Below are 27,569 nucleotides of genomic sequence, written 5' to 3' on the forward strand. Positions count from 1 at the left end.
GTCACCTCCATTTTCAATCATCAACCAAAACAATGGCAACCTCATCATCTTCTTCTTCTTCTTCTTCATCCATGCTTGTAGTTACCATCACACTTCTGGTGCTGGCGGTGTCAACGGCACACGCGCAGGACCAGACGTGTGGTGCGAAGCTAATCCCCTGCGCCCAGTACCTGAACTACACCACATCGCCACCCAACTCTTGCTGTGATCCGATCAAGGAGGCGGTTGCCAACGATCTCCCGTGTCTCTGCAATCTCTATAATAATCCTGACTTTTTGTCTGGTTTCAAAATCAATATTACTCAGGCTCTTGGTCTTCCTCGCTTGTGTGGTCTCTCTAACGATGTCACTGTCTGTAAAAATGGTTAGTTAGTTCTTGTCTTTTGCTTTCTTATAAACTGATTGATGTTGGTAATTCATTTCCTGAATCAGATTTTGGACCGAAGTCGAAAAATATTTTGGGGGCCTAAAGTATAAAGTAAAAAGAGTGTTTTGTTGGGTTTAAATTATTCAATTTTTAAACTGGCTTTCTTGGTTACAATTTGGGTTGTTTAAAAAACTAATGTATAAAACATAGGCTAAAAGCCTAAAACATGTCTCAAATGATACCAGGCTAGAACCCACAACATTTTGGTTGAGAATCTTACCTTTTGCCACTAGACCAAGTTAGTTATTATGCAATTGTGTTAAAACATTAAACAGATATAGTTTTTCATAAATTACATATAATTTAAAAAAAAAATTTCCAGGCCTAGCGGGTAGTCGGGGGCCTATGCCCGTCGACTACCCTGCCATATGCCATGGCCGGCCCTGTTTGGTAGTTTTTGGGTTAGTTTGAATCAAATCTCTTTGGGTTTTTTGGGTTCGGGTTATTTGAATTGGGTTAGTTGGTTTCTAGTATCTAAGAAAACAATAAAAAGAAAACGTTAGAAACCTACGAATGTTAAAATTAAAGCGAAATATTCATCTTGATTTGTAACGTTAAAACATAATTCGATAAAATTTAATGAAAAATTTTCCAGTATAATCGTCTGTAGTCAATCGGGCCATAAATTGAATAGAATGCGAACATAACCGAATTTGCAAGGCTGGATAGAAAAAAACGCGTAGGTGTAATTTTTTAGCTGGAATGCGAAGTGATATAGCCTATACCTAACATCATGTTTTGAAAATCAAAACTTTATTTCGTTTTTTCGAGTTGTCTTGAAAACCATATTTAGCCCCAATAACCGAACAAAATTACTACGGTTCAAGTTAGTTTGGATTTCGGGTTGCTGTTAAAAGTGACAGGCTTTTGATTGTTCAATATTGATTATGTGTGGGTAATAAAACTGCAAAAAATTGATACAATTATGCTTCAATTAATAATATTGGATATGAGAATTGATAGTTTGAATTATCAAATGTTGATGCAGCTCAAGCACCAAGTGGATCCACGACTCAACCAGGTACTGTCTTGATCACTTCATCTTCTGTTTACAATTTTTAATGAAATTTTTATATTCGTTTAATTTGAAGCGTTTGAAAGTCTGAAACCATTAGTTAATGTTATATTGACTCAGTCGATTTGTTGGGAGGTCTTAATTTGACTAAAACTTGGTTAATTTTCTCCTGGCCCCCACTCAACCTAATCATATTCCTTAAGGCTTTCTTTAATGTTTTTATTTCATAGTCAGAATGTTTAGACGGATTAATAATTAAAAAAGAAAAAGATTATAAACAATTCAAAAGCTAATTAAAAGTATAGAGCTATTTAATTTTTTTATTAAGTTATGAACTGTGAAGGGGTATGCACCCACCTTAACATCGAGTGGGGCGGGTCAACCCACAAGATATAGACAAGAGGCTTGAAAACCTATGCGCAAGCGCATGGATGTCATGAAGACATAAAGCCAAAACCTATGCGCAAGCGCATGAAACATCTGCGCGTGGCACATATCACATATGCACACAACACACACATTTAGTGTGAGAATAAAGAGAAGACCCTGCGCATCCCCGGGATAGGCGCATAAAGGCCGCGCGTAAGCGACACACAACAAATGAGACAATAGTCTAATCCAAATCAGGATAAGGACAACCATGATTGTACTCATCAGACAACCTTCCAGAAGGTATCTTTTAAGGAATAAAGAATGTGCTGATGTTGACAGCTGCCAATGAAGGGTGGACAACTCAGCAAAGCCCATGTGCCACCACGTGATGGCACATGGGTCAGGTGAAAGACCTTGGTCAGAGAATAATCAATGAAAAAGCACCAGGTGTCCTAAGTACACGTGGCGCGAAGCAACAGGAGGAGGCCAAAAAGGCCCCAATTGGGTCTGAGCCAAATCATTGGAAACCCTAATACTATAAATACCACACCACCTCCACAGTTGGAGGCAGGCAAGAAAATATATTCTAAGTCCATTACTCATTTTCACATCCTGATTATCCCCTCCTACAATATCTGATTCTCACACCGGAGGGTTACCCCAAAGAGGACCCCTCTGTCCCTTTCTGAGGGGTAAGCTCACGGTGCTGTTCGTTTTGTAGGTGGAAGAACTTGTATCTCGGAAAACCGTCGGTGATATAGCGTACTCGTACCCGAGGAACGTTGATCGTATACAAGTAAGTCGATACACGCTTCTTCATTGGCGCCATCACCTGTTACAACGGCAACAAAACTACTATTTCATCAATTTTCTCTCAGAAAATCTTCACCATGGTTTCCGGTGTTCGAAACAACGATCAAGTTCTGGAGGATAATGAGCTTGAGGATGTTAATGAGGGACATCAGGTTCTGAGGGCGCCGCGTGACACTGCGCGCACCGCCAGTAACCATCCCTTCAACACAACACCTCATAATCAAACTGAAACTCCCCCAGACGATCTCACGTTCCAAAATCTGACTGGTACAAAACAAAAAGGACCAATGGGCCCGGAAGTTGAAACCAATGACCCTAAAGAATGGCTCATAAACGAACAACGACGTTTAATGGACAAATACAATGAGTTGGTAAAACACAAAAAATTAGCCGATTTAACACAAAGGCTCGCATTTGATAAACAAACCATTCAGGGAACAACAAAAAAGACGTGCGCGCTGGAAGACGGTCATTCTGTTCACACCGAACAAGCTGATATTAGTGATGAGCAAGAGGTGCACAGCATGAAGAAGACGCGAGATACTCATGCAAGAGGATCACAGCTTCGCGCACACATGCACATAGCACCTGGAGCCAAAGCTGATATGGATTTATACACACCATACAACCCACAAGCGAAAGGGCAAGTGGACGTAACCACACCATATAGGCCAGCCATCTTGGTAATACATTCAAAATTCGCTGAGCGCATTGCGAAGGCTCCCATCCAACACAAAACCAAGATGCCAAGCGGTTTAGGCAAGTACGATGGTACAACAGATCCAGATGATTTCTTACAAGGTTTTTATAACACTGGAAACTTAGAAAGCTGGACGATGCCAAAATGGTGCCACATGTTTGCTCGCTGCCTCACGGGTGCAGCGCGTGTCTGGTTCGAAAGCTTGCCGACAGGACAAATCGATGGGTTCGAAGAGCTATTGGAAAAGTTCCAGGCTCACTTTGTACAGCAGCGCAGACACACGCGCGACCCCGATGACATCATGCACTGCATACGCAGGAATGATGAAACCATTGAAGACTACATAACTCGTTTCAATTAGGAATCTCTTGCAATTGGAGGCATCACTGAACAACTCTTGCGCGTGGCCTTTATACAAGGTGCGCGCAGTGATCAACTCCGCAGAACTCTCGTGAGCAGAGAAGGCATGCCAACCACTTGGGCTAAGCTTATGGAAGCATCACGAGTCTTCGCACGAAATGAAAAACAAATTGCCCAAGACAGAGCAAGAGATAAAGGGCATCAAACAGGAGCACCATGCAACAATGAAAGGAGGGGCAAACAAAACTCCGTACGGTCCAGGTTGCAACAAACCAATTATTCTCCGGCAGAAAAGCAAGCGCAACAAAGTTCACCCCAACCCCAAAAAGACATTTTTAATCGCGGAGAAGATGACAAGAAGGAAGGCGGCAGAGAGCCTAACAGACCTCTACCAAGAATATGGACTCCCCTCACCAAAACGCCTTCGCAAGTGTTAAGCACAGAGAATGTCCAGTTTAAAAACCCCAGACCATTACTCCATAAGGGACCACCGAACAGTGGCAAATATTGTGAGTTTCACAAATCCACAGGGCACAACACCGATGCATGCCATCATTTGAAGGATGCGATCGAAAAAGATGTGAAATCAGGCAAGTTGGCTCACCTGGTAAAAAATCCAAGACCAGAGAACGAACAACCAGTCGGAGCCTCAGCCAGTAAAAAATTCAAAAGAATCTGTGTAGCTGAAGGAAGAAGGCAAGGGCAAGGATCGAGGAAGAGAAGCGCGCAAATCCAAGGGGATTGGCGCGAGCAACAAGTAATCTTTCCAAGAATCAGAGGAGGCCCGTCTATCAGCAGTCCTCTAGTCATCACTGCACACATCGCTCATTATGAGGTGTCAAGAGTCCTGGTGGACATCGGTAGTGAGTCAGACATCATGTTTGAGCAATGTTTCAGGAAGCTGGATCCAGCAGACCAAGCAAGGCTCGAAGTTGTGAGTGCACCAATCTCGGGTGTCTCAAACGAAATTATTCACCCCCTAGGTCAGATACAATTCGAACTAACTATGGGGGATGAGAAGCACAAGCGAGCTGAAATTGTCAACTTCCTGGTCTTGCCCACCAATTCATGCCATAGTATGATCTTGGGTAGAGGAACGATTTCCCAATTCAACGCCATACCGTCACCAGCGCATGGCGCGTTGGGGTTCCCAACACCAACAGGAGTAACATTTGTGTACCGAGATCATTTATGCGCAGTAATAAGTATACCTCGAGAGGGGAGAATGAAGCTTCCAGTGGCAAACAACGCGCCAGAGGAATGGATTCTCAACCCAAAATTCCCAGAACAAACAATCACAATCAGAGCTACGATATCAGATGACACAAGAGTGAGAATGAAAAGATTGCTCACAACGTATATGTCAGTCTTCGCGTGGCAACATTCTGATATGACTGGGGTTCCGCGAGACCTGGCGCAGCACTCTCTCAACACATTCAAGTCCGTGGAGCCAATTGCTCAAAAGAAAAGAGTCATGGGAGACGAGAAGACAAAGGCCATGAATGAGCAAGTAGAAGATCTACTGCGCGCGAATATCATTCGTCCAATACGATATCAAACATGGGTAGCCAATCCTGTGATGGTAAAGAAGAGCAATGGGTCATGGAGAATGTGCATTGATTTCAAGGACCTCAACAAGGCGTGTCCAAAAGATTGTTACCCCCTCCCAAACATTGACATGAAGGTGGACTCTGTGGTGCCGTTTAAGCTCAAATGTTTCCTGGATGCCTATAAAGGCTGTCACCAAATTCAAATGGCACCGCAGGATGAAGACAAGACTGCTTTCAGAACTGACAAGGGTGTTTTCTGTTACACAAAAATGCCCTTTGGTTTGAAGAATGCAGGAGCCACTTACCAAAGACTCATGGATGCAATTTTCATCGAGCAGATTGGAAAAAACTTAGAAGTCTACGTGGATGATTTGGTGATTAAAAGCAGGGAGGAAAAACAAATGCTCAAAGACATCGAAGAAACCCTTCGGCGCCTAAAGGAAGTAAACATGAAGCTCAACCCGAGCAAATGCACATTCGGCGTGGAAAAAGGGAAATTTCTCGGCGTAATGGTCAGCAAGGATGGTTTCAAGGTGAACCCAGAGAAGGTGGAGGCTATCCTCGGCATGCCCTCACCATCCACCATGAAGGAAGTTCAAAAGTTGAATGGTAGATTGGTATCAATTAACAGGTTCCTAGCAAACCATGCAAGCAAATCTACCCCATTCATTAACACATTGAGAAATTGCTTAAAGAAAAGCCAATTCAAGTGGACGCCTGAGGCCGAGCAAAGTTTCAGTGAGATAAAAGAATGTCTGATAAATCTGCCTGCGCTCACAGCTCCACTACCTGGTGAAACTTTAATGTTGTACCTGTCAGCAGGAGAGCGCGCCATTGGCGCAGTATTATTGGTGGATCGCAAGGGAATCCAAACACCAATTTATTATGTAAGTCGGGTGCTGACAGATCCTGAGACGCGCTACACCATCATAGAAAAGTTAGTTTTATCATTAACGCATGCGTCGCGCAAGCTTCACAGATATTTCAATGGTCATCCTATTGAAGTCCTGACTGATTACAACATCCAGCAAGTCTTGCGACGTCCCGCGCTCTCAGGAAGGCTGACAAAATGGGCGCTGGAATTAGAGGAGCACACGATCACCTATAAGCCTCGTCCAGCAATCAAGGGACAAGTCTTAGCTGATTTCATCGCAGAAATCCCTGAAGGAAAAGTCGAAGAGGCTCAGCGCGAAGTAGACCCTCCGCAAGCCAATAATGAAGAAACGTTTGGAGATTATTCACTGATGGAGCTTCACACAACCAAGGGTCCGGCGCAGGCCTCAAACTGGTGGATCCAGAAAATCATTAGTATACTTACGCAATCAGGTTGGATTTCAAGAGCACCAAGAATGAAGCTGAATATGAAGCCCTGCTGGCTGGTTTGCGCATCGCGCACAAGTTCAGAGTTAAAAAGCTAGAGGCTCATGTAGATTCATACCTGGTAGCAGCACAAGTCAATGGCCTTTATGATGCCAAGGAGAACACCTTGCCTCTGTATCTAGAGCAGGCGAAGAAACTCACCGAACAATTTGACTTTTTCAGAATCATACACATTCCGCGCAGTGAAAATAAGTCTGCCGACGCGCTAAGCAAGATGGCATCAACCAGCTTCGATCATTTTGGCAAAGATGTCAGGGTGGAAGTAATGAGCAACCCGTCAGTGGGAGCGAAGTCTGTTCTTGTAATTCATACAACACCTTCATCATGGATAACTCCAATAATGGAATTCTTGAAGGAGGGAAAGGTACCAGACGATCGCGCACAGGCGAGGAAAATAAGACACAAGTCGCAGAACTACGAAATGCTCGATGGTACGTTATATCGACGCTCTTATCTTGGACCACTCATGAAATGCCTAGACGCTGAGGAAGCAAGCTATGTGATCAGAGAGATACACGAAGGAATCTGTGGAATACATGCTGGCCCGCGCATGGTGGTCGCCAAGGCAATGAACGCAGGTTACTATTGGCCAGGCATGTACTTGGACGCGTTAAAAGAGATCCAAAAATGCAAAGCGTGTCAGAGCTATGCGCCAAATACCATGCGGCCAAAGAACAACTTGATCCCGGTGACCTCTGCATGGCCTTTCCACAAGTGGGCAATCGATATTGTGGGTCCCTTACCACAAGCGCCAGGGCGAGTAAAGTTTTGGTAGTGGCAGTAGACTATTTCACAAAATGGGTTGAAGCCAAGCCACTGGCAAAAATCACAGCCGAGGCAATGAAGCAATTTATTTGGAGCCACATCGTATGCCGTTTTGGCCTGCCCATGGAAATCGTGAGTGTAACGATTCCGACAAAACCCGGTATACCCTAACCGGTAGACAATAGTTCGTCATATTTAATGTCGGGTACATGATTTACCATAGTAATTATACTAGAATACAGGGTTCACTGTATTGATTGTACGTGAATATATAGTTCATCGTATTGAATATGCGATTAATCGATTGATAGTTATTGAAACCCGAACGAATCGAGGGTTCAATTATAGACGATATCTATAATATTTAGTGATTCTATGAAGCATTAATGCTTCGGGATAAGTAAAGTACGGCACAGAAAAAGAATTTTCGATTTAATGGTACGTCGGTACGTTAAACGAAACCTTTAATACCAAACCGAGCAAGAGACAATCGATCAAGCCGAAAAAGATGCGCAATTATTAATAACATGGTATTTTAAGTTAATGGAAGTCATGGTTTAAGTTTTTTAAAGTGGTTTTATATAAATTTCATTTTTAGCCGAAAAACGACCGTTTTAGCCTCGTTTTAAGCCGAATTAGACATTTAACCGAAAAACGAACTGAACCAGATTATCCAAAACATTATCCGGATTACGAGAATCCAAACATGTGGCCTAGAATGGAGAGGTGGGTCCCACCCCACCCCCCTCATTAATCCGATCGGACCAAGGGTCTAACCCCATGGTCTCATTTCTTTTTTCTACAACAAATTCTCCATGATCTTCAACTCTCTCCATTCTATAATCTACAAACCGATATTTGGAGCAAGAAAAACCGAGGTAAAAACCGAGTTAATCACGTGTTCATCTTCGTTTTTTGAGTTTATTTGCAAGAAAATGAGGTTTCAAAGATGAAAACCGATTCTTGCATGATCAAGTGATGTATACGGGTTATACAGGGGATCTTGGTCCAAAGAAAGGGGTTAAACGAACCAAGAACGAATTTTTACGGTTTAAATCTTTGTTTTTGAATCATAACCGAAACTATAGTGTAAGAGGCTTGATCGTGAGTGTAACTTGCTTGGTATTGTGGTATGTTGGTTGTAGGCTCTGTGTTTAGTGGTAGATAAGGCGGAAAGACGAGTTTGTAGCTTGTAGTGGCGGAAAACGAAAGGTATATTCGGTTATGTTCGGTTTTGGAGTTTTTGGACAGATTTTTGATCGTTTAGAGTTAGGTCATGAAATTTTACAGCGATGATCTACACATGAAAATATGAGTTCTGTGAATTTTTGGATAAAGGATGAATATTTGGTGAATTTAATGGTCGGTTTTGGCCAAAAATGGTGAAAAATAGTTAAATATCATGAAAAATTCTGGAAAATTGCAGATAAGCTTTTTATATCATGTATAAGTCACACACAAAATTTGAGTTCCGTTGGAGAATTCTAAGTAGGCTTTTCAGTTAAACGAGTTCTAGGGTTTTCTAGCTCGGTTTTAGTGAAAATGGCATGTAAAAGAAGATTTTGGTTCTGGAAAAATTACAGGGGACTATGTGGATGGCAGGGGACGTCCAGGAAAAATTTGGAATTTTTCTAAGATCGTTTGGTATTTACGACATATTTAGTGTTTAAATGGTGTTTAAAAATAGATAAATAAATTTTAAATATAGAAATTAATTCTGGAAATATTTTTATAAAATTCCCCACTGTCAAAATGTTATTTGTGCAAAATCTCAAGATACGAGGATGAACGGATATTTATTTGGAATAAAAGTGAACTTTTATAATATAAAACGCGTAAACCGGTAAAGTTCGCATAAGCGAGCTGACTGGTGTATAAAAACCCTAAAAATGAACTGTTTTCATATAATTGAGTTAAAAAAGTAAAAATAAATCATCCGAAAATAATTCGGATGATTTGAGTAATTTTAACCTATTTTAACAGTTTCTGGTGCGCTAAAGACGGAAACGGGTCCCGCGGCCAATCGGGGCGTCTAAACCGAGCTATAATTTCACATCTCTAATTAAATTATCAATCAACAACTACTTTCGGGTCGTGTGTGACAAAACTCATTTTTGAAACGTAAAAACGGATAACCGTGCTAGGCACGCAAAACGAGAAAAACGACTAATAGTAATTGTGACCATGGAACTCTAAACTATATCATAATCTGAGTCCGGAGAAGTGTTTCTGGGTTAACATTGCCCCCAGAACGGGTACAGTACTGGGTGGACAGTGTCCCCAGATATACCAGTTGATACGGTTAAAAGGTTATATAAACAATAATTGTATAATAACGATCGTAGGGATCATATTACAGATTGGACGTGTTAATTGATAATGATTGTTGTTACCTGCTTGCATGTGCTAAGGTGAGTTTCACGAGCCCCTTTTTCTGAATTGCTTTTAAATAGTTTCTCGGGGCGGAAGTATGTTATTACTGAAATGTTTAAATACATGCTGAACGGATGGACTTGCGTGGATTTATATATATTTTATTGTACGGGAATCGTACGGAAATGTACTAAGATGGTAATTGTCTGAGTTGCTAACATTCTAAGGCCCCGGAACACGAGTGATTAACTGAAAGCCGGTAGAGTGTGGATCGTACTATTGGCCCGACAAACCCAACTGGTCCGGCATGGATTTGCTGATGTTTCCCAGCCAGTTGCACATATCTATTTTGGGTGTTATATATATTTTGCTATGTAATGTTAGACATAGCGGTTTGGGGCAGGTTCGTGGGCGGAGTATGCCACGGGGTTGTGTGTGATAGTCAGAGGTTTCACTTGTGGGCTCAGCATAATTACATCGATAATATTATATTTTGGTAATGATTTATCATGGTTTACCCGAATTGTGAAACTCACCAACTATTCGTAGTTGACCCGTTTTCTCACATGCTTTTCAGGTACAATTAAGATGAAGTGATTGCTTACGTGCTAAGTGCTTGATGTGTGTAAGATTTGCGTGCGGGATGTTAGGATACATTATAATAAATAGAATTATGTATCGTATTGTATGATGTGTGTATCACCTAGACGGCAATGAAATATGAGATAATGTAATTCGAAGTATATTAATGTATTCAGTTTTCTTTATAAACAATGTGGTTGATATCAGAGGTGTCTGTTGCATCCCGTTTATGTTTCCGCTGCGGTTACGGGGTGTTACAGAACTTGGTATCAGAGCCATTGGTTATAAAAGAATTAGGATGTCTTTAAAAGATACCTAAAATATAACCAGTAGCTCAAGTATTATAGGATCTGAATATCAACTAATAATTTATAGTGACGAGATCTGGATGAACTTGGATGGACAAGTGAGTTATTATGGTCCGGAACATAATAACAGACTTGTCCGCACAAGGGAATTCAGGGGAAGTCACGGGGAACGTTAATAGGTAAAAATGGCAACATATGTGTAAAGTATATAATATTATTTATACGTGCTAATGTGTGTATATATATATGTACATATCTTGTGGGTATATGTATTGAGAAATAGGACCCGGATAGGGAACCGGGGGATGAAATAATAAAAGTACCGAGGATGCTGAGATTTCTAGAGCATCGGTTGATGATAAGTCTGACTTATCGGGGCATAGTTATGATAGTACCAAGTTAGATCTTCCGTTTGACATTAAACAGAAATATCTAGTAACCGTCACTCCCAACCAATATTGATAAATCCCTTACCCTACCAACACCGGTACCGTATATCCTAATAACCCCATATGTTCACCCGAACCGACGACCCTCACGTACGGACGGACCTGTACCTGAACCCATTCTTGTTCCATTAAAATAAAAATAAAATAATAATAATAAAATGGATAATAAATGAGCAGATAAAAATAATATATAGAAATATATATATGTATTGCTCACTCTCAAACATATGAGACATACCACCTCCAGATCGAGAATTACTGATTTTAGCAAACCTAGAACGCCTGAGGACATTGACTGAGCAAGTGATAGAGTTTCCCATAATAGTAATTAATAATATATGAAGGCAAACCATGTCGCACGATTACCTTGAACCTTGCAACTCCCTATGTTAACCTTACATCCGTTAGATGCCTATACCCATGTATACTCGAATAGAATGATTACCCATACACAGAGAGGTGTTGGAATCATTATAGCATAGTTGGTTATTCGTTCGTAGGTGGTATACCGTGTATGCCGGATATACGAATAGACACGGATATTATAACTCCGTGGTACGTAATCGTTTGGTGCTCATGGTGAGCATGTATCGGTTATGCTGACATGCAGAAGGATATTGAAATCAAGCGTATTAAACATTGATCTTTGTTGAAAAAGATCTATATGTCGGTTGGTGACAAGGGTTATGAAACATATTTAAACGTTAACCGACGTCAGGTTAAGTCCATATGTTATTATACTTGTGGGACATATAACTAGATACTGGTATGTGTAATATGTATGATAATATTTGGTGTGTATGTGTACCTGCTGTTATGATTGAACTGGTAACGAGTTATACGGTGAGATTAGTATTGATTACTGCGTACGGGATGAGCACGGCAGAATGACATAAAAGAGTAACTCCAATGATGGAGATTGATATGATTCAGTTGATTGCTCAAAGATAGCAGATGATGATACCGAATGTTGTATCACAGATCACTGCTAGTGTTGATGCAAATGTGATCGCAGAATTATAGATCGAGCAATCACATGATTACGAATATTTCAATTCTTAGTGTTATTACTAAGAGTGTTAATGTCCCACCGAATACTATTATGACTACAAGTATTAGTTATAAACTAAACTTGAATAGTAGTCGTAATGAATTAGATCCGGTATGAAGGATATGTTTATCGGTTGTGTTAAGGGGATTATTAATAGTTTACTGATGGTAAAGGGAGGAATAGATTAGCGAGTGGATAGAAAAGATCGAAATGGTTAAGGATATTGGTAAGAGTCTAGAACATTGTGTAGTGGAAATATGCTACAGATATGTTGGTAGATTATGTTGTATCGTGATGGAACACGATGGTACAAAATTATAGTTAGAAAATTATTACTCAGATGATATGGTCGGAATTTAAAATTCTTGTGCTAGAGCACTTTTATTCGAGTAATTAAGTTCAGAGATTGGAAACTGAGCTATGAAAGATAGAAATGTTGGGTGCTGATCACTTAGAACACGCTAATCGTTTGAAGGAATTGTCATGTCTGGTAACATGGCTAATTACTCCTGAAACTAAGCGAAGTGAACGCTATATTGGGGACTAACTCCATCGATAAGGAGTATAGTCAATCATGTAAAATATACAACCTTTGGAAGGGTTGTGTCACAAGCCAGCGTTGATATATTTGACTCTATGGGAAGCGGACTGGAAGGACGTTAGGTGAGACATCGAGTGATAAAGAAGAGAAATGATAAAGGATAGTGCAAGGTAGGCTTTTGAATAAGTAGGTATGTCCTACAACCCAGAATTATACTGAGACTAGTTCTGGTGTAAAAACATGAACCGCATGAAGGGTCCTTCCCTAAATGTGGAAAATATGGTCATCGGCAGGAAGAAGAATGTCGAGTGATAGTAGGCCACGGGTGTGGTAAAGATGGACGTAATGCCCTAATAGTAGAACCAATTGAAGCCATGTGAACCGGCAACCCCAACCCATTCGTGTACAACCACTCCGAACCCAACAGCTTTAATAACAATCCATCCAAAGAAATCAAATTATGCCAAACAGTTGTACTTGCTATGAATGTGGCAGTACAGGACGTTTCAAGAGAATTGCCCAAAGTTGAACCAAGGTGTCGTTGGAAGATGAACCTCATGACAAGCATCAACCTCTGATCAAGCAAGGAGCCGTGCTTTTGTGAGTAATTCGAATAAAGCACGTCAAGATCCAAAGGTGGTATCAAATATGTTGTAGTTTTAAATCAATAGGCTTCAGTGATATTTTACGGTCGTCGATAGAAGTTAGTTCCTGCTAACCTCCTATCATTTGGAATGATACCGATTAGTGAAACTATAGAACCCCATACGGTAGAATAGCTAACGGTAAATCCCTAATGGTTAACTAAATTGTTCGGAATTGTCCTATTATTCTGAACGATTAACCTTTCCTTATTGACCTACGACCAGTAAAGTTATGGAGTTTTGACGTAATAGTTAACATGGATTGGCTAACTCAACATGAAGCTGAAATCAAATATGAAAAGAAGATGATTAGAAGCTCTCTTTCGGACGATGAAGCGATTAGATACAGAGAAAAGTGTACGGTATTATGTTACCACTCTAATCTCATCTTGAGATGCTATAATATTTACGACAAGAAAACATGGTGTATTTAACAAACGCGATTGCCAAAGTATTTAAAAGAAAACATATAGAAGATGTTTCGATGATACTTAAATATCCAGAAGTTTTCCCAGAATAACTTATTACCGCCAACCCGACAGGTCGAATTCAGAATCGATTTAATACCTCAAGCTGGCCCTGTTGCTAAAGCATCTTACCGACTTGCGCCAACTGAAATGCAAGAATTATTGGATAAAGGTTTTATACGACCTAGTTAGTCACCATGGGGTGCACCAGTGTTATTTGGGAAATGAAGGACGAAAGTGTTAGGATATGTATTGATTAGGGAGAATTGAATAAAGTGACGAACAAGAATAGGTATTCACTTTTTCGAAGTAAATGATTTGTTTAACCAACTGCAAAGGGCGATTTATTTTTAGAAAATTGATCTTAGATATAGTTATCACCAAATGAAAAATCCAAGAGGAGGACGTTGCAACAACAGCGTTTCGGACTCGTTACGGCCATTATGAATTCTTATTTATGCCGTTCGGGCTAACAAGTGTGCCGGCAGTGTTCATGGAACTCATGAACCGAGTCTGTAAACTTTATTTTGACAAATTTGTCATAGCATCCATTGATGATATTTTGATATATTTGCAACGTAAGGAAGAGCACGAACGACGTCTAAGGAAAATGGTGGAAGTGTTAAAGCAAGAGGAGTTATACGCGAAGTTTTCGAAATGTGATCTTGAATACAGAAAGCATAATCCCTTGGTCATGTTGTAAAGCAACAAGGATTTCTCATAGATTCAAATAAGATAGAAACCATTAAAATTGGCAGTCACCCAAGGCGCCAAAGGAAACGCGCCAATTTTTAGGACTAGCCGGAGACTATCAGCGGTTTATTAAAGAAATTTTAGCATTACCCAACTCATAATCCTTTGTACGACGCAAATGTACAAATTTTATAGATGATAAGAGACCGCAGTCTCATATTCATCGAAGAGGGGTCGAGTTGTTAAGCGATTATGACTGTGACATCCGTTATCACCCCGGCAAGGCTAACGTCGTAGCCGATGCCTTGAGTAGGAAAGATCGGGTTAAGCCATTGCGAGTGCGAGCGCTGGGGATAATAGTCCAGTTGAACCTTTCGGACCTGATTCGAGTCGCCCAACGTGAGGTGTTGAAAGAGGAACAATTGGAAAAGGAGGGACTTTACGGCAATGAGAAGAATTTCGAACAACGCGTGGACGAAATTCTCTACTTTCAAAAATTGGGTGTGGATCCCAACCCTCCATGACCTTCGTGAATTAATCATGGACGAAGCGCATAGATCGAAATATTCCATACATCCGGGATCGGATTAGACTATTGATGATACGAATATCTGAGAGGATTTCATTAATGGCCGAGTTTGGAGAAAGATATGGTTACGTATGTGGGTGAATATTTATGTTATGCAAGAGATAAGGCTGCATACCGAAAACCCTAGGGAACGCCGCAACGACAGAAAATTCGCCATTGATGGGAATAAATTATAATGGATTTCGGGACGCAAATTCCCAAGATATATCAAAGGCATGATATAAATTGGGTAATCGCGGATCAATTAACCAATCCTCGCATTTCATCCCAATCCATGACGATTACCACAATGAATTCTCGCCCAAATTCATGATGGTGAAATGGTATCTCGTCGTGGAGTACCATTTTCAATTATCTCAGATCGAAATAGTCATCCTACTTCCATTATTAGAAGGCGGGGAAGGGAGCATCGAGAGCTTGAAGCTTTCTATGGGTGAAGTAATTATCACCAATTTGTTAAATTGAAAATGGGCGTCACTCAAGCCATAATATTTGAATTGATTCGAGAAACAACCAATCGGATTTATAATATTTAGGATAAGTTGAAAGCAGCGCGAGATTGGCAAAGGATTTATGCCAACATTCAAAGGAAACCGTTGTCACTGGAAGGAGGTGACAAGGCATTTTAAGGCATCACCTTAGAGAGTTGATATGAGGTTTGCCAAAACCGAAAATAGCTCCTTAATATATAGGACCTCATGAGACTATCTCCATGATTGGTCATTTAGTTTATCGATTAAAGTACTCCAGGGGCTAAGTATTATACATGATGTTTTGCCATGTATACGGATTGAAAAGTACCTAAGCGATGAGGCAACGAAAGTACTAGTAATGGAAGTACTCATAGAAGACATACTTGATATCAGCAATAATTCCGTTGAGATAGTAGACGGGAAAACTAAACAGTTTGGACACACCAAGCTTAATTAATTATGATTAAGTGGAATTCACAGCGAGGACCAGATTATACCTGGTAACGCGAGGGTGAATTCTGAAGGAAAAACCCCCCACCCTTCTCTCGGAAGGGGATAGTGGACGTGTAAAATTTCGATGACGAAATTTCTTAACGGGGGGAGAATGTAACGATTCCGACAAAACCCGGTATACCCTAACCGCTAGACAATAGTTCGTCATATTTAATGTCGGGTACATGATTTACCATAGTAATTATACGAGAATACAGGGTTCAATGTATTGATTGTACGTGAATATATAGTTCATCGTATTGAATATGCGATTAATCGATTGATAGTTATTGAAACCCGAACGAATCGAGGGTTCAATTATAGACGATATCTATAATATTTAGTGATTCTATGAAGCATTAATGCTTCGGGATAAGTAAAGTACGGCACAGAAAAAGAATTTTCGATTTAATGGTACGTCGGTACGTTAAACGAAACCTTTAATACCAAACCGAGCAAGAGACAATCGATCAAGCCGAAAAAGATGCGCAATTATTAATAACATGGTATTTTAAGTTAATGGAAGTCATGGTTTAAGTTTTTTAAAGTGGTTTTATATAAATTTCATTTTTAGCCGAAAAACGACCGTTTTAGCCTCGTTTTAAGCCGAATTAGACATTTAACCGAAAAACGAACTGAACCAGATTATACAAAACATTATCCGGATTACGAGAATCCAAACATGTGGCCTAGAATGGAGAGGTGGGTCCCACCCCACCCCCCTCATTAATCCGATCGGACCAAGGGTCTAACCCCATGGTCTCATTTCTTTTTTCTACAACAAATTCTCCATGATCTTCAACTCTCTCCATTCTTTAATCTACAAACCGATATTTGGAGCAAGAAAAACCGAGGTAAAAACCGAGTTAATCACGTGTTCATCTTCGTTTTTTGAGTTTATTTGCAAGAAAATGAGGTTTCAAAGATGAAAACCGATTCTTGCATGATCAAGTGATGTATACGGGTTATACAGGGGATCTTGGTCCAAGAAAGGGGTTAAACGAACCTAGAACGAATTTTTACGGTTTAAATCTTTGTTTTTGAATCATAACCGAAACTATAGTGTAAGAGGCTTGATCGTGAGTGTAACTTGCTTGGTATTGTGGTATGTTGGTTGTAGGCTCTGTGTTTAGTGGTAGATAAGGCGGAAAGACGAGTTAAGGTATATTCGGTTATGTTCGGTTTTGGAGTTTTTGGACAGATTGTTGATCGTTTAGAGTTAGGTCATGAAATTTTACAGGGATGATCTACACATGAAAATATGAGTTCTGTGAATTTTTGGATAAAGGATGAATATTTGGTGAATTTAATGCTCGGTTTTGGCCAAAAATGGTGAAAAATAGTTAAATATCATGAAAAATTCTGGAAAATTGCAGATAAGCTTTTTATATCATGTATAAGTCACACACAAAATTTGAGTTCCGTTGGAGAAGTCTAAGTAGGCTTTTCGGTTAAACGAGTTCTAGGGTTTCCTAGCTCGGTTTTAGTGAAAATGGAATGTAAAAGAAGATTTTGGTTCTGGAAAAATTACAGGGGACTATGTGGATGGCAGGGGACGTCCAAGAAAAATTTGGGATTTTTCTAAGATCGTTTGGTATTTACGACATATTTAGTGTTTAAATGGTGTTTAAAAATAGATAAATAAATTTTAAATATAGAAATTAATTCTGGAAATATTTTTATAAAATTCCCCACTGTCAAAATGTTATTTTTGCAAAATCTCAAGATCCGAGGATGAACGGATATTTATTTGGAATAAAAGTGAACTTTTATAAAATAAAACGCGTAAACCGGTAAAGTTCGCATAAGCGAGCTGACTGGTGTATAATAACCCTAAAAATGAACTATTTTCATATAATTGAGTTAAAAAAGTAAAAATAAATCATCCGAAAATAATTCGGATGATTTGAGTAATTTTAACCTATTTTAACAGTTTCCGGTGCGCTAAAGACGGAAACGGGTCTCGCAGCCAATCGGGGCGTCTAAACCGAGCTATAATTTCACATCTCTAATTAAATTATCAATCAACAACTACTTTCGGGTCGTGTGTGACAAAACTCATTTTTGAAACGTAAAAACGGATAATAGTAATTGTGACCATTGAACTCTAAATTATATCACAATCTGAGTCCGGAGAAGTGTTTCTGGGTTATCATTGCCCCCAGAACGGGTACAGTACTGGGTGGACAGTGTCCCCAGATACCAGTTGATACGGTTAAAAGGTTATATAAACAATAATTGTATAATAACGATCGTAGGGATCATATTACAGATTGGACGTGTTAATTGATAATGATTGTTGTTACCTGCTTGCATGTGCTAAGGTGAGTTTCACGAGCCCCTTTTTCTGAATTGCCTTTAAATAGTTTCTCGGGGCGGAAGCATGTTATTACTGAAATGTTTAAATACATACTGAACGCATGGACTTGCGTGGATTTATATATATTTTATTGTACGGGAATCGTACGGAAATGTACTAAGATGGTAATTGTCTGAGTTGCTAACATTCTAAGGCCCCGGAACACGAGTGATTAACTGAAAGCCGGTAGAGTGTGGATAGTACTATTGGTCCGACAAACCCAACTGGTCCGGCATGGATTTGCTGATGTTTCCCAGCCAGTTGCACATATCTATTTTGGGTGTTATATATATTTTGCTATGTAATGTTAGACATAGCGGTTTGGGGCAGGTTCGTGGGCGGAGTATGCCACGGGGTTGTGTGTGATAGTCAGAGGTTTCACTTGTGGGCTCAGCATAATTACATCGATAATATTATATTTTGATAATGATTTATCATGGTTTACCCGAATTGTGAAACTCACCAACTATTCGTAGTTGACCCGTTTTCTCACATGCTTTTCAGGTACAATTAAGATGAAGTGATTGCTTACGTGCTAAGTGCTTGATGTGTGTAAGATTTGCGTGCGGGATGTTAGAATACATTATAATAAATAGATTTATGTATCGTATTGTATGATGTGTGTATCACCTAGACGGCAATGAAATATGAGATAATGTAATTCGAAGTATATTAATGTATTCAGTTTTCTTTATAAACAATGTGGTTGATATCAGAGGTGTCTGTTGCATCCCGTTTACGTTTCCGCTGCGGTTACGGGGTGTTACAGTGAGCGACAATGACAAACAATTCACTGACAGGAAGATATCCAGTTGGTTCAAGGAATTGCACATCAATCAGGTCTTCACTTCAGTATACCACCCTCAAGGGAATGGCCAAGTGGAACGCGCGAACCAAAGCTTGCTGAATGGGCTGAAGAAAAGGTTGGAGGGAGAGTCCCATGCATGGGTCGAGGAGTTACCTAATGTCCTATGGGCGCACAGGACATTAAGCAAAACCAGCAATGGCGAGTCCCCGTTCAGCCTAACCTATGGAACAGAGGCTATGATTCCAGCAGAGATTGGATGTCCATCCTATAGAGTGCTCATGATGAGTAAGACGGATAACGAGCAAGAAAGGAGGTTGGATCTCAATTTACTTGAGGGACGCAGAGAGGCGGCTATCATCAGTGAAGCCAAATACAAGAAAAAGCTAGAAAATACTACAATCAGCGCGTGAAAGAATGCCACTTCAAGAAGAATGATTTTGTCCTTCGGAACAATGAAGCTAGTCGCGCAATACCCCCGGGAAAGATGTCTCCCAACTGGGAAGGACCTTATCAAGTCTCGGAAGAATTGGGAAAAGGCGCATACGCTTTAAAAGATTTAAATGGAAAGAAGATCCCGCGCACATGGAACGCTGCACAACTTAGAAAATGTTTCATGTAAAAGTTGTCAAGTTTGTAATCAAGGCTTTTTAAGCCATTACGAATAATGAAACGCTCTACCTTTTCTTAATATGCGTTCTATTACCTTTTGCATACATATTTCACACTTCCCTTTATTAATTTTGAGCAATATGACAACATTGTATTGACATCAAACTAAAAATAAAACGAAGTAAAGCATACATGCGCGAGCTTCAAGCTCAGACGCGTTAACGAGTTTTAACTCTAAAACGTCAGGGCCTTAGCCCAATAATATGAGCCTTAGCTCAAATTACTCACAGCATCCATCCTACGTATTGCGCAGCTGGACCATAAAAATACCTAAGCCCAACTAAGGCAAAGCACATGCCAAAGCATAGTTGTTAAGGTCTCAGGTCGGGGCCGCGCATGGGATTATAATGGATATAGGCAGAGTAACACATACTGACACGTAAAGGCTAAAAAACTCATTCATAATTCCCTATAATAAATGCACGATAACGTCGCGCAAAAGAGGAATAATGAAATGCCAAGGCACGTGTCAGCATATTCAGAATATGGCAAAATAACTTGAAATATGACAACTGTTAAGGATTAAGTAAAAATAATTTCCTTACAACCTTGTCAAAGTTTCAATGTGTAAGCATACCTTATATTCAACAAGCACACACATGCAATATAAAGAGATGAATTGGGAATGCGCAAGATGCGAATAAGGGAAAAACAAAATTTCATTCCGAAACATAGAAGTTTACAAATTTACAAATGATGAGGTAGAAACTACAAACACAAAAAAAAAAAAAAAAAAAACAAGAAGGGCTTTTCAAGTCTCTATGTTAATATCAGCCTCTTCATCCTCCTCATCATTATTTCCTCCCTCAGCATCTGCCGCAACCCGCTCCTTGTCATCTCCAAACTTACCATAATCAAGCTGTTCGTCTTGAATATAGTCGTCTTCTGTCATGATAGCGTCAGGAGTAGGTCCTTTGGCCACGCCAGAGCCGCTGGCAGAGGCAGAGTTGCCCGCGCCATCATCAATGCCACCAGTCCCTTCACATTCATCAAGTAATTTCTTTAAAGTGCCAAGATCGGGCTGGTCAGCAAGCGCGGCTATCTGCAATTCACAAGGAACAGTATAAGTACCAAAGATTATGAAAATAAGTCAAGTAAACTCATTAAGGTTAAAATACCTGCTCAAGGATGGGAATTGGAGTATTCAAGTACCTCTCCCCCACCTCAGCCATGTCAGCACAGACAGCGTCGAGCTGATAAGGGTAGTCGGATGGATTCTTCTTTAGTATGCCATATTCATAACCATCCTTAAACCCCTTAGCCCGACCCACCAAGCGCGACGCCACATTACAGTCCATCACAAGGGTCTGAAACTCGTCTGAGTATTTCATGGCATAAGCGCAACGAGTCACACCCTGTGAAATCAGCCATTGACGGTCCTGCGCGAGGGAAGAAACAGACGTCTCAAGAGCAGGGATTTGAGAGTTTAATAACTTAACAGTTTCCTTGACTTGTTCTAGCTCTTCTTTGTCAGACGCTGCTGCCGCCAAGGCTTCATTCTTTTCCGCTCGCACAGCATCGAGCTCTTTCTTCAGGCGCGCAACCTCAGTCTCCAATAAAGTTTTTTCAGTATTAACCTGCGCAATAGTTTGGTCACGCGCCTCCACTGCCAACTCCAGGTCACGCGCTTGACGCGCATACTTGGCCGCATCTGCCTCTGCCACTTGCAGTTTCTCCCGCGCAGCTTGCAGCTCAAGCCCGCGCTTCACAAAAGCAGCGTTGGAACTTGCCCGGTTCTCGCTAAGTTCTGCTTGGAGTTTCTCAGCTTTCTCTTGGGCATCAGAAAGATTCCAAGCAGAAATCTTAGCCTCTTGCTTGGCCTCCGAAAAGGCATCACGTACCTTTATATAATCATTGCGAAGCTCTTGGGAGGCAGCAAAAAACGCAGACCCAGCAAAAAGGTGGTCATTAAGCAAATCCACGCGAGCGCGGTCCTCTTGAAACCTCCTTTCAGCTGGAGGAACAGAGTGAGCCCAAAAGTATTCACATACGCCCAAGGATTGGAATGAGCTCTCTTTAGTGATACTCCAGCTCGGGCGGTATATGTGATCGGCTCCCTACAAACACAAAGCAACGCAAAGAAACGTTTTAGTTATCTAAACACTAACTTGGAAGTCTGCACAGCGGAGCAAAATAAACTTATACCTGAGGAGAACCGGCAGAAAGATTAGCGCCAGCTGATGAGCTCCTGCCTGCCCAATGAGAAAAAGGCTGCGCCACGAAATCTCGTGGCGCTATAGGGCTTACGCGGCCACCATCAGAATTTTCAAAATTAACCTCCTCATCATCCTCTATAACAGGTCTCTTATCCTGCGACTTGGAAGAATCAAAAATAGTCTCACGAGGAGGGCTGCGCGCAGGAGGAGGTGAGGGAGGTCTTGACGCTGTTAGAGCAGCGCGAAAAATAGTCTCATGCTCCTTACTGATCCCAATGAGGGGAGATTCAGTACTTGTTGGAGCAGGAGCATAACTAACAGCGCCAGCGCTAGCAGTGCCACCAGCAGCTTGTGTGCCAGCTATAATTCCTATGAAAAAACCAACAAGGAGAAATGATTTATGACTTGAACTAAAGGAAAAAATCAGACAATCAAAGCGCAATAAATACCTTGGCGCACCGCAGTCCGCGAATTAAGCATCGCCATGAAGTCCATTTTCCCCCTTTTTGAGGGCAAAACAGAGGACTTCAAAACAACCTTCGGCATAGCCTTGGCACCTTGTTGCGCCTGAGGTTGAGCCACCAACGTTGCCGGCTCTACAAACATTTGAGTGAACAAAGCTTCATTAATAACTCTATCGGAATCACGCTCATAAAACCACAAAATATAAACAAAGTATACCTGTTGGAGAAGACGAAAAAGCAGGCGCAGCACCGCTTCCCTTGTCCGCCGCGCGCAGAGATGAGGTGGCAGCACCATACCTCGTGTGGACTGGAGGATTGCCCACACCTTGAGGTAAGAAGACGAGGAAAACTTGGAAGTAAAACCCTTGGTTTTCTCAAGTCCCTTCACTTGAGTAGGAGGAAGATTCTGGGCAACAGAGGCATAATCTTTTTTCTGTTTTTTACTGGCCCCTGCGCCAGTCTTGCCTTTAGCCTTGCGATTGAGTTTTCGCGCTTCAGCTTCTTCCTCCTCCCTTTCCTCTTCCACAGGCTCCAACTCATAATTAGCGAGCGCATCTACAATACGCGCAACAGAAATGTTAAAACCAAATTTGGTATTCTAAGGGCCTAAACACAAATACAAGGGCTTACCAGGCGCATCGCTGTCAAAGCAAAATTCTAAGTCGACAGGGATGAACATATCATCGAAGCGATCAGGGAAAGCAACTTCCCCAGCGTTCAGGGCGACAGAGCCACCTTCTGTATGCTCGTCATAGGCGGCGTGGATGTATTCCTTGCTTTCTGCATAAAACAAGACAAGTGATATCAGCAAAACGAATTATACTCGCGCAAAATTAATGCAATGAACAAACAACCCACCTGAGCCATCAACATGGATGACAGGCTCAGTCTCGCTGTCAGTCCACCTCTTGCTCATACCAACCCCCACCAACGCTTCCTCGCAAATATTCTTGGCGGGGGATGGTTCAGCAGTTAATTTTTTATCCCACTCGCCAGATGGATTCTTAAGAACGTCATCATCCGCGGGTGCGGAAGTATTCGCGCGCACGGTCATACGAATGGGAATAACACTAGCCTTGATATAAAAGAATTTTTCAGCCCAGTCATGAAGGCTTTTGAAGGCAACAGTGCAGCACTTAACCTGCTGTCTGCGCGGTGTGAATGAGAACCAAGAATCTTGGATTTTCGGCTTATAAAAATATTGAAAGCGCCGAGGGGTGGGCTCCTCGCGCTGAGCTTTGCACATGAACTCAAAATGAGTCATGCGCGCTAATCCACAGGGATGGACTTGAGATATATGAATCCCGTAAAATTGGAGGAGCGCACCTATAAACCTCGTCATCGGAAGACGAAGATTACTGTGGGTGAAAAAGTGAGAATATAAAGAGATATAGCCGGCGGGAGGATCCGCCGCCGTTTGCCAGGTCGCCGGGAGCAGACAACCATACTCAGGGAGAAAACCCTGAGAGGCGACGAGATTATCAAAATCAGGTTGTTTCAACTTGCAGGGAATCTCATCCCATCCCTTCACCGCCTTGTTCTTCCCTCCCTCCTTCGACGAGGCCTCGGCAACCCGAGTACCCTTGCCGGTTTTCTTCAAAGTAGACATAACCACTGATTTTACACGGCCTTTACTAGGGGAAATTGTGGGTGTCTGGGTTATCAGACATACAATTGCGAATCGAACAATATGGTTACTTTAAGCACGGAATTCAGGGACAAAGACGAAAGCTCTTAATCGGAATATAAATGATAGGCAAAAGCTCTGAAAATGACAATGGAGATGAAGAAAAAACCGTTCAAAAGGTTTGGTTTTATAGGCCCAGGAGAGAGAGAGAGAGAAACAAGTAATAATCAGATCTACGCTCACGCGCCCCCACTCGCAGGCGTAGGTCAACATAAGCGCGACACGTGTTCCTGACACTGTTTGAGGAGACGTGAAAAGCCACTGTAGCACCTCGAGCACACGAAAGGTCTGACACATAACGTCTCCATCTCTGATGCATGTCAACACCAACCAACCACGTGCATTGACGATTCGTTTTAACCAAAGGGATGGAATTTCGCGCAACGCGCGTACAAGAAAAGAAAAAGAAAAAACAAGCCCTATTGAAAAAGCAAACTATTAAGTCTAATATCTATCTTACCTCGCTCGCGCGAGACAAGACACACATTAGACTGGGGGGGCTTGAAGGGGTATGCACCCGCCTTAACATCGAGCGGGGCGGGTCAACCCACAAGATATAGACAAGAGGCTTGAAAACCTATGCGCAAGCGCATGGATGTCATGAAGACACAAAGCCAAAACCTATGCGCAAGCGCATGAAACATCTGCGCGTGGCGCATATCACATATGCACACAACACACACATTTAGTGTGAGAATAAAGAGAAGACCCTGCGCATCCCCAGGATAGGCGCATAAAGGCCGCGCGTAAGCGACACACAACAAATGAGACAATAGTCTAATCCAAATCAGGATAAGGACAGCCATGATTGTACTCATCAGACAACCTTCCAGAAGGTATCTTTTAAGGAATAAAGAATGTGCTGATGTTGACAGCTGCCAATGAAGGGTGGACAACTCAGCAAAGCCCATGTGCCACCACGTGATGGCACATGGGTCAGGTGAAAGACCTTGGTCAGAGAATAATCAATGAAAAAGCACCAGGTGTCCTAAGTACACGTGGCGCGAAGCAACATGAGGAGGCCAAAAAGGCCCCAATTGGGTCTGAGCCAAATCATTGGAAACCCTAATACTATAAATACCACACCACCTCCACAGTTGGAGGCAGGCAAGAAAATATATTCTAAGTCCATTACTCATTTTCACATCCTGATTATCCCCTCCTACAATATCTGATTCTCACACCGGAGGGTTACCCCAAAGAGGACCCCTCTGTCCCTTTCTGAGGGGTAAGCTCACGGTGCTGTTCGTTTTGTAGGTGGAAGAACTTGTATCTCGGAAAACCATCGGTGATATAGCGTACTCGTACCCGAGGAACGTTGATCGTATACAAGTAAGTCGATACACGCTTCTTCAAACTGTTTGATAAATCAATAATTATATGAAATTAATTGTCAATGACTGAGTTGAATTAATGAGTTTAAATAGAGTCGGTTTAAATGGACTCAACCAGACTGGTTAATCGATTATTTTTCATGCTTTTAGAAAAGATAGTTTTTTTTGTAAGTTCTTATTTTACATGCTAAAGGTCAAATCAAAATATGTTCAACCAATGTGGTGTTCGAATGTGGTGGAATATTGAAAAATCCTGAGTTTTTCAGTATAGGCTCCAGTTCAAACCCAATTGACAATGCTTTGGGGGGGCATGAGTGACTTAGTGAAGGAAGACTGAGATTTTTGTGATCTCTAGTTCGATCTTGAGAGTGTCCGAGTTTTCACCGGTGGGCCTTAGGGCGGGAGGGTGTCTCCCGAAACTGGAGATTACTTAGTGGCATTTAAGGGTTCTGTACGGCTGGGTTGGACCAGTTGCTGGTGGCCTTCTGTCATTAGTCACCCCGTATAAAGTACCAAGACAATTCCCGATTGTTGATATTTTTTAAAAATAAAAGTTCTCCAGCCCCCAATCACCCTAATTATATTCCTTTAGTTAAAGCTTTCTTTAACGTTTTTTTTTCATTAGTCAGAATGTTTAGACGGATTAATAATAATAAAAAAAGAGCATTATAAACAATTCAAAAGTTAATAAAAAGTGTAGAGCTATTTTATTTTTTATATAAAGTTATCAACTGATTGATAAATTAATAATGAAATGAAATTTAAGTGTCAAATGACTGAGTTGAATTGATGAGTTTAAAATAAATGGGCTTAACCAAACTGGTTAATCGGTTATGTTTCCAACTTTACATGGTAAAGATCAAATAATGGAAAAACAGTAGTGTGTTTTTAATCTGTATACATGTATAAGTTACTCTGTCTTTCAACACATGGTCTTCTCTTTCGATCTCATAAATAGTTACAAGAATGATTCTTTTCTTCACAATCAATAAATAAAAAGGTTTAAAAGTCACTATTTTTTCTTTTATTCACATTAAAAGATAAAATGTTATATTTAACATGCAATTTAAGCAAATATTTAAATTGATATTTTGGAGGTATGAAGTATTTTTTGGTATATTGAATACCGGATGAATACCACAATTTTAATTGTATATTTCTTAAATCTCGTATTAATTTCCACGTTGAGTTTATTTTGTTGGTTCTTGGTTTTTTAGTTTTGTTCAGTTAACTATATTATGTTTAATTAAGTATTTCTTGTTTAAATTTGTTTATTGATGTTTAGTTACGTTTATTTGTTTGTTTAACTAAGTTAAAGTGTTTATGAAATATTAAAACAACTCGTTTGTTCATCTTAATTGTTTCTTTCCATGGTAAATTTTTTGAAAAGACAATTTCATTTAGAGGAGATACACTCCTACCGCGCTAGAATTTCATGTTACTATGTCACTATTTTGTTATTTTTCTTGACCTGATAAGATTTGATTTGGCCCAATTTATGTCATCGCTGGCAAAAATGGCTCATGTACCCGAATTAAAACCGAGTACATAACTATATTATCAATGCTTAAAGATCATATTAAATGTATATTGAAGTTGTTAGAAACTTGGTAGTATTAAAATGATAAGAATTGTAGTTGAAGCTTTTGAGGTGAATTTCAAATGGGATCTCGTATAAGGCTCAAGGCAGTTTTATTGTTTGTTATCGATCCTTAGATTTTTGTCTAGGCCTCATTTGAACTTTGTATCAGGCCATCAGCAACTTTTCATGTTATTAGAATTTATTATTTTCTTGTTTCTAACATACGAGTCGATCATTTTGCTAACATGATTGCATTTTGCAGGAAGTACCCCTGGTGGAAACAATGCAGGAAAGATTGCTTCAAGTGGGGTTGTTGGTTTGCTATTTATTTCAACTTGTGTGATGTTATTTTAAGACAAGTTATATGATTCAGTGTTATGGTAGACTGTCATATCATTATTGTTTTGTGTAAACTACTTGGTTATTGTTCAGTGTGTAATAAATTAAGGCTCTTTCATTTGTTTTTT

General features: G+C 40.7%; 1 protein-coding gene across 1 annotated transcript; it reads left to right on the top strand.

Annotated features, from left to right (window-relative positions):
- LOC143594152 (non-specific lipid transfer protein GPI-anchored 7-like) lies at nt 1-27,569 on the top strand. The gene is made up of 3 exons (XM_077073535.1): nt 1-363; nt 1,415-1,447; nt 27,365-27,569. The coding sequence occupies exons 1-3, from the start codon at nt 33-35 to the stop codon at nt 27,454-27,456; spliced, it is 456 nt and encodes a 151-aa protein (XP_076929650.1). The 5' UTR covers nt 1-32; the 3' UTR covers nt 27,457-27,569.

Source organism: Bidens hawaiensis, unplaced genomic scaffold, assembly GCF_021521415.1.
Source record: "Bidens hawaiensis isolate Kalapana, Puna unplaced genomic scaffold, B.hawaiensis_p1.1 tig00043136_1, whole genome shotgun sequence".
Lineage (NCBI taxonomy): Eukaryota > Viridiplantae > Streptophyta > Magnoliopsida > Asterales > Asteraceae > Bidens > Bidens hawaiensis.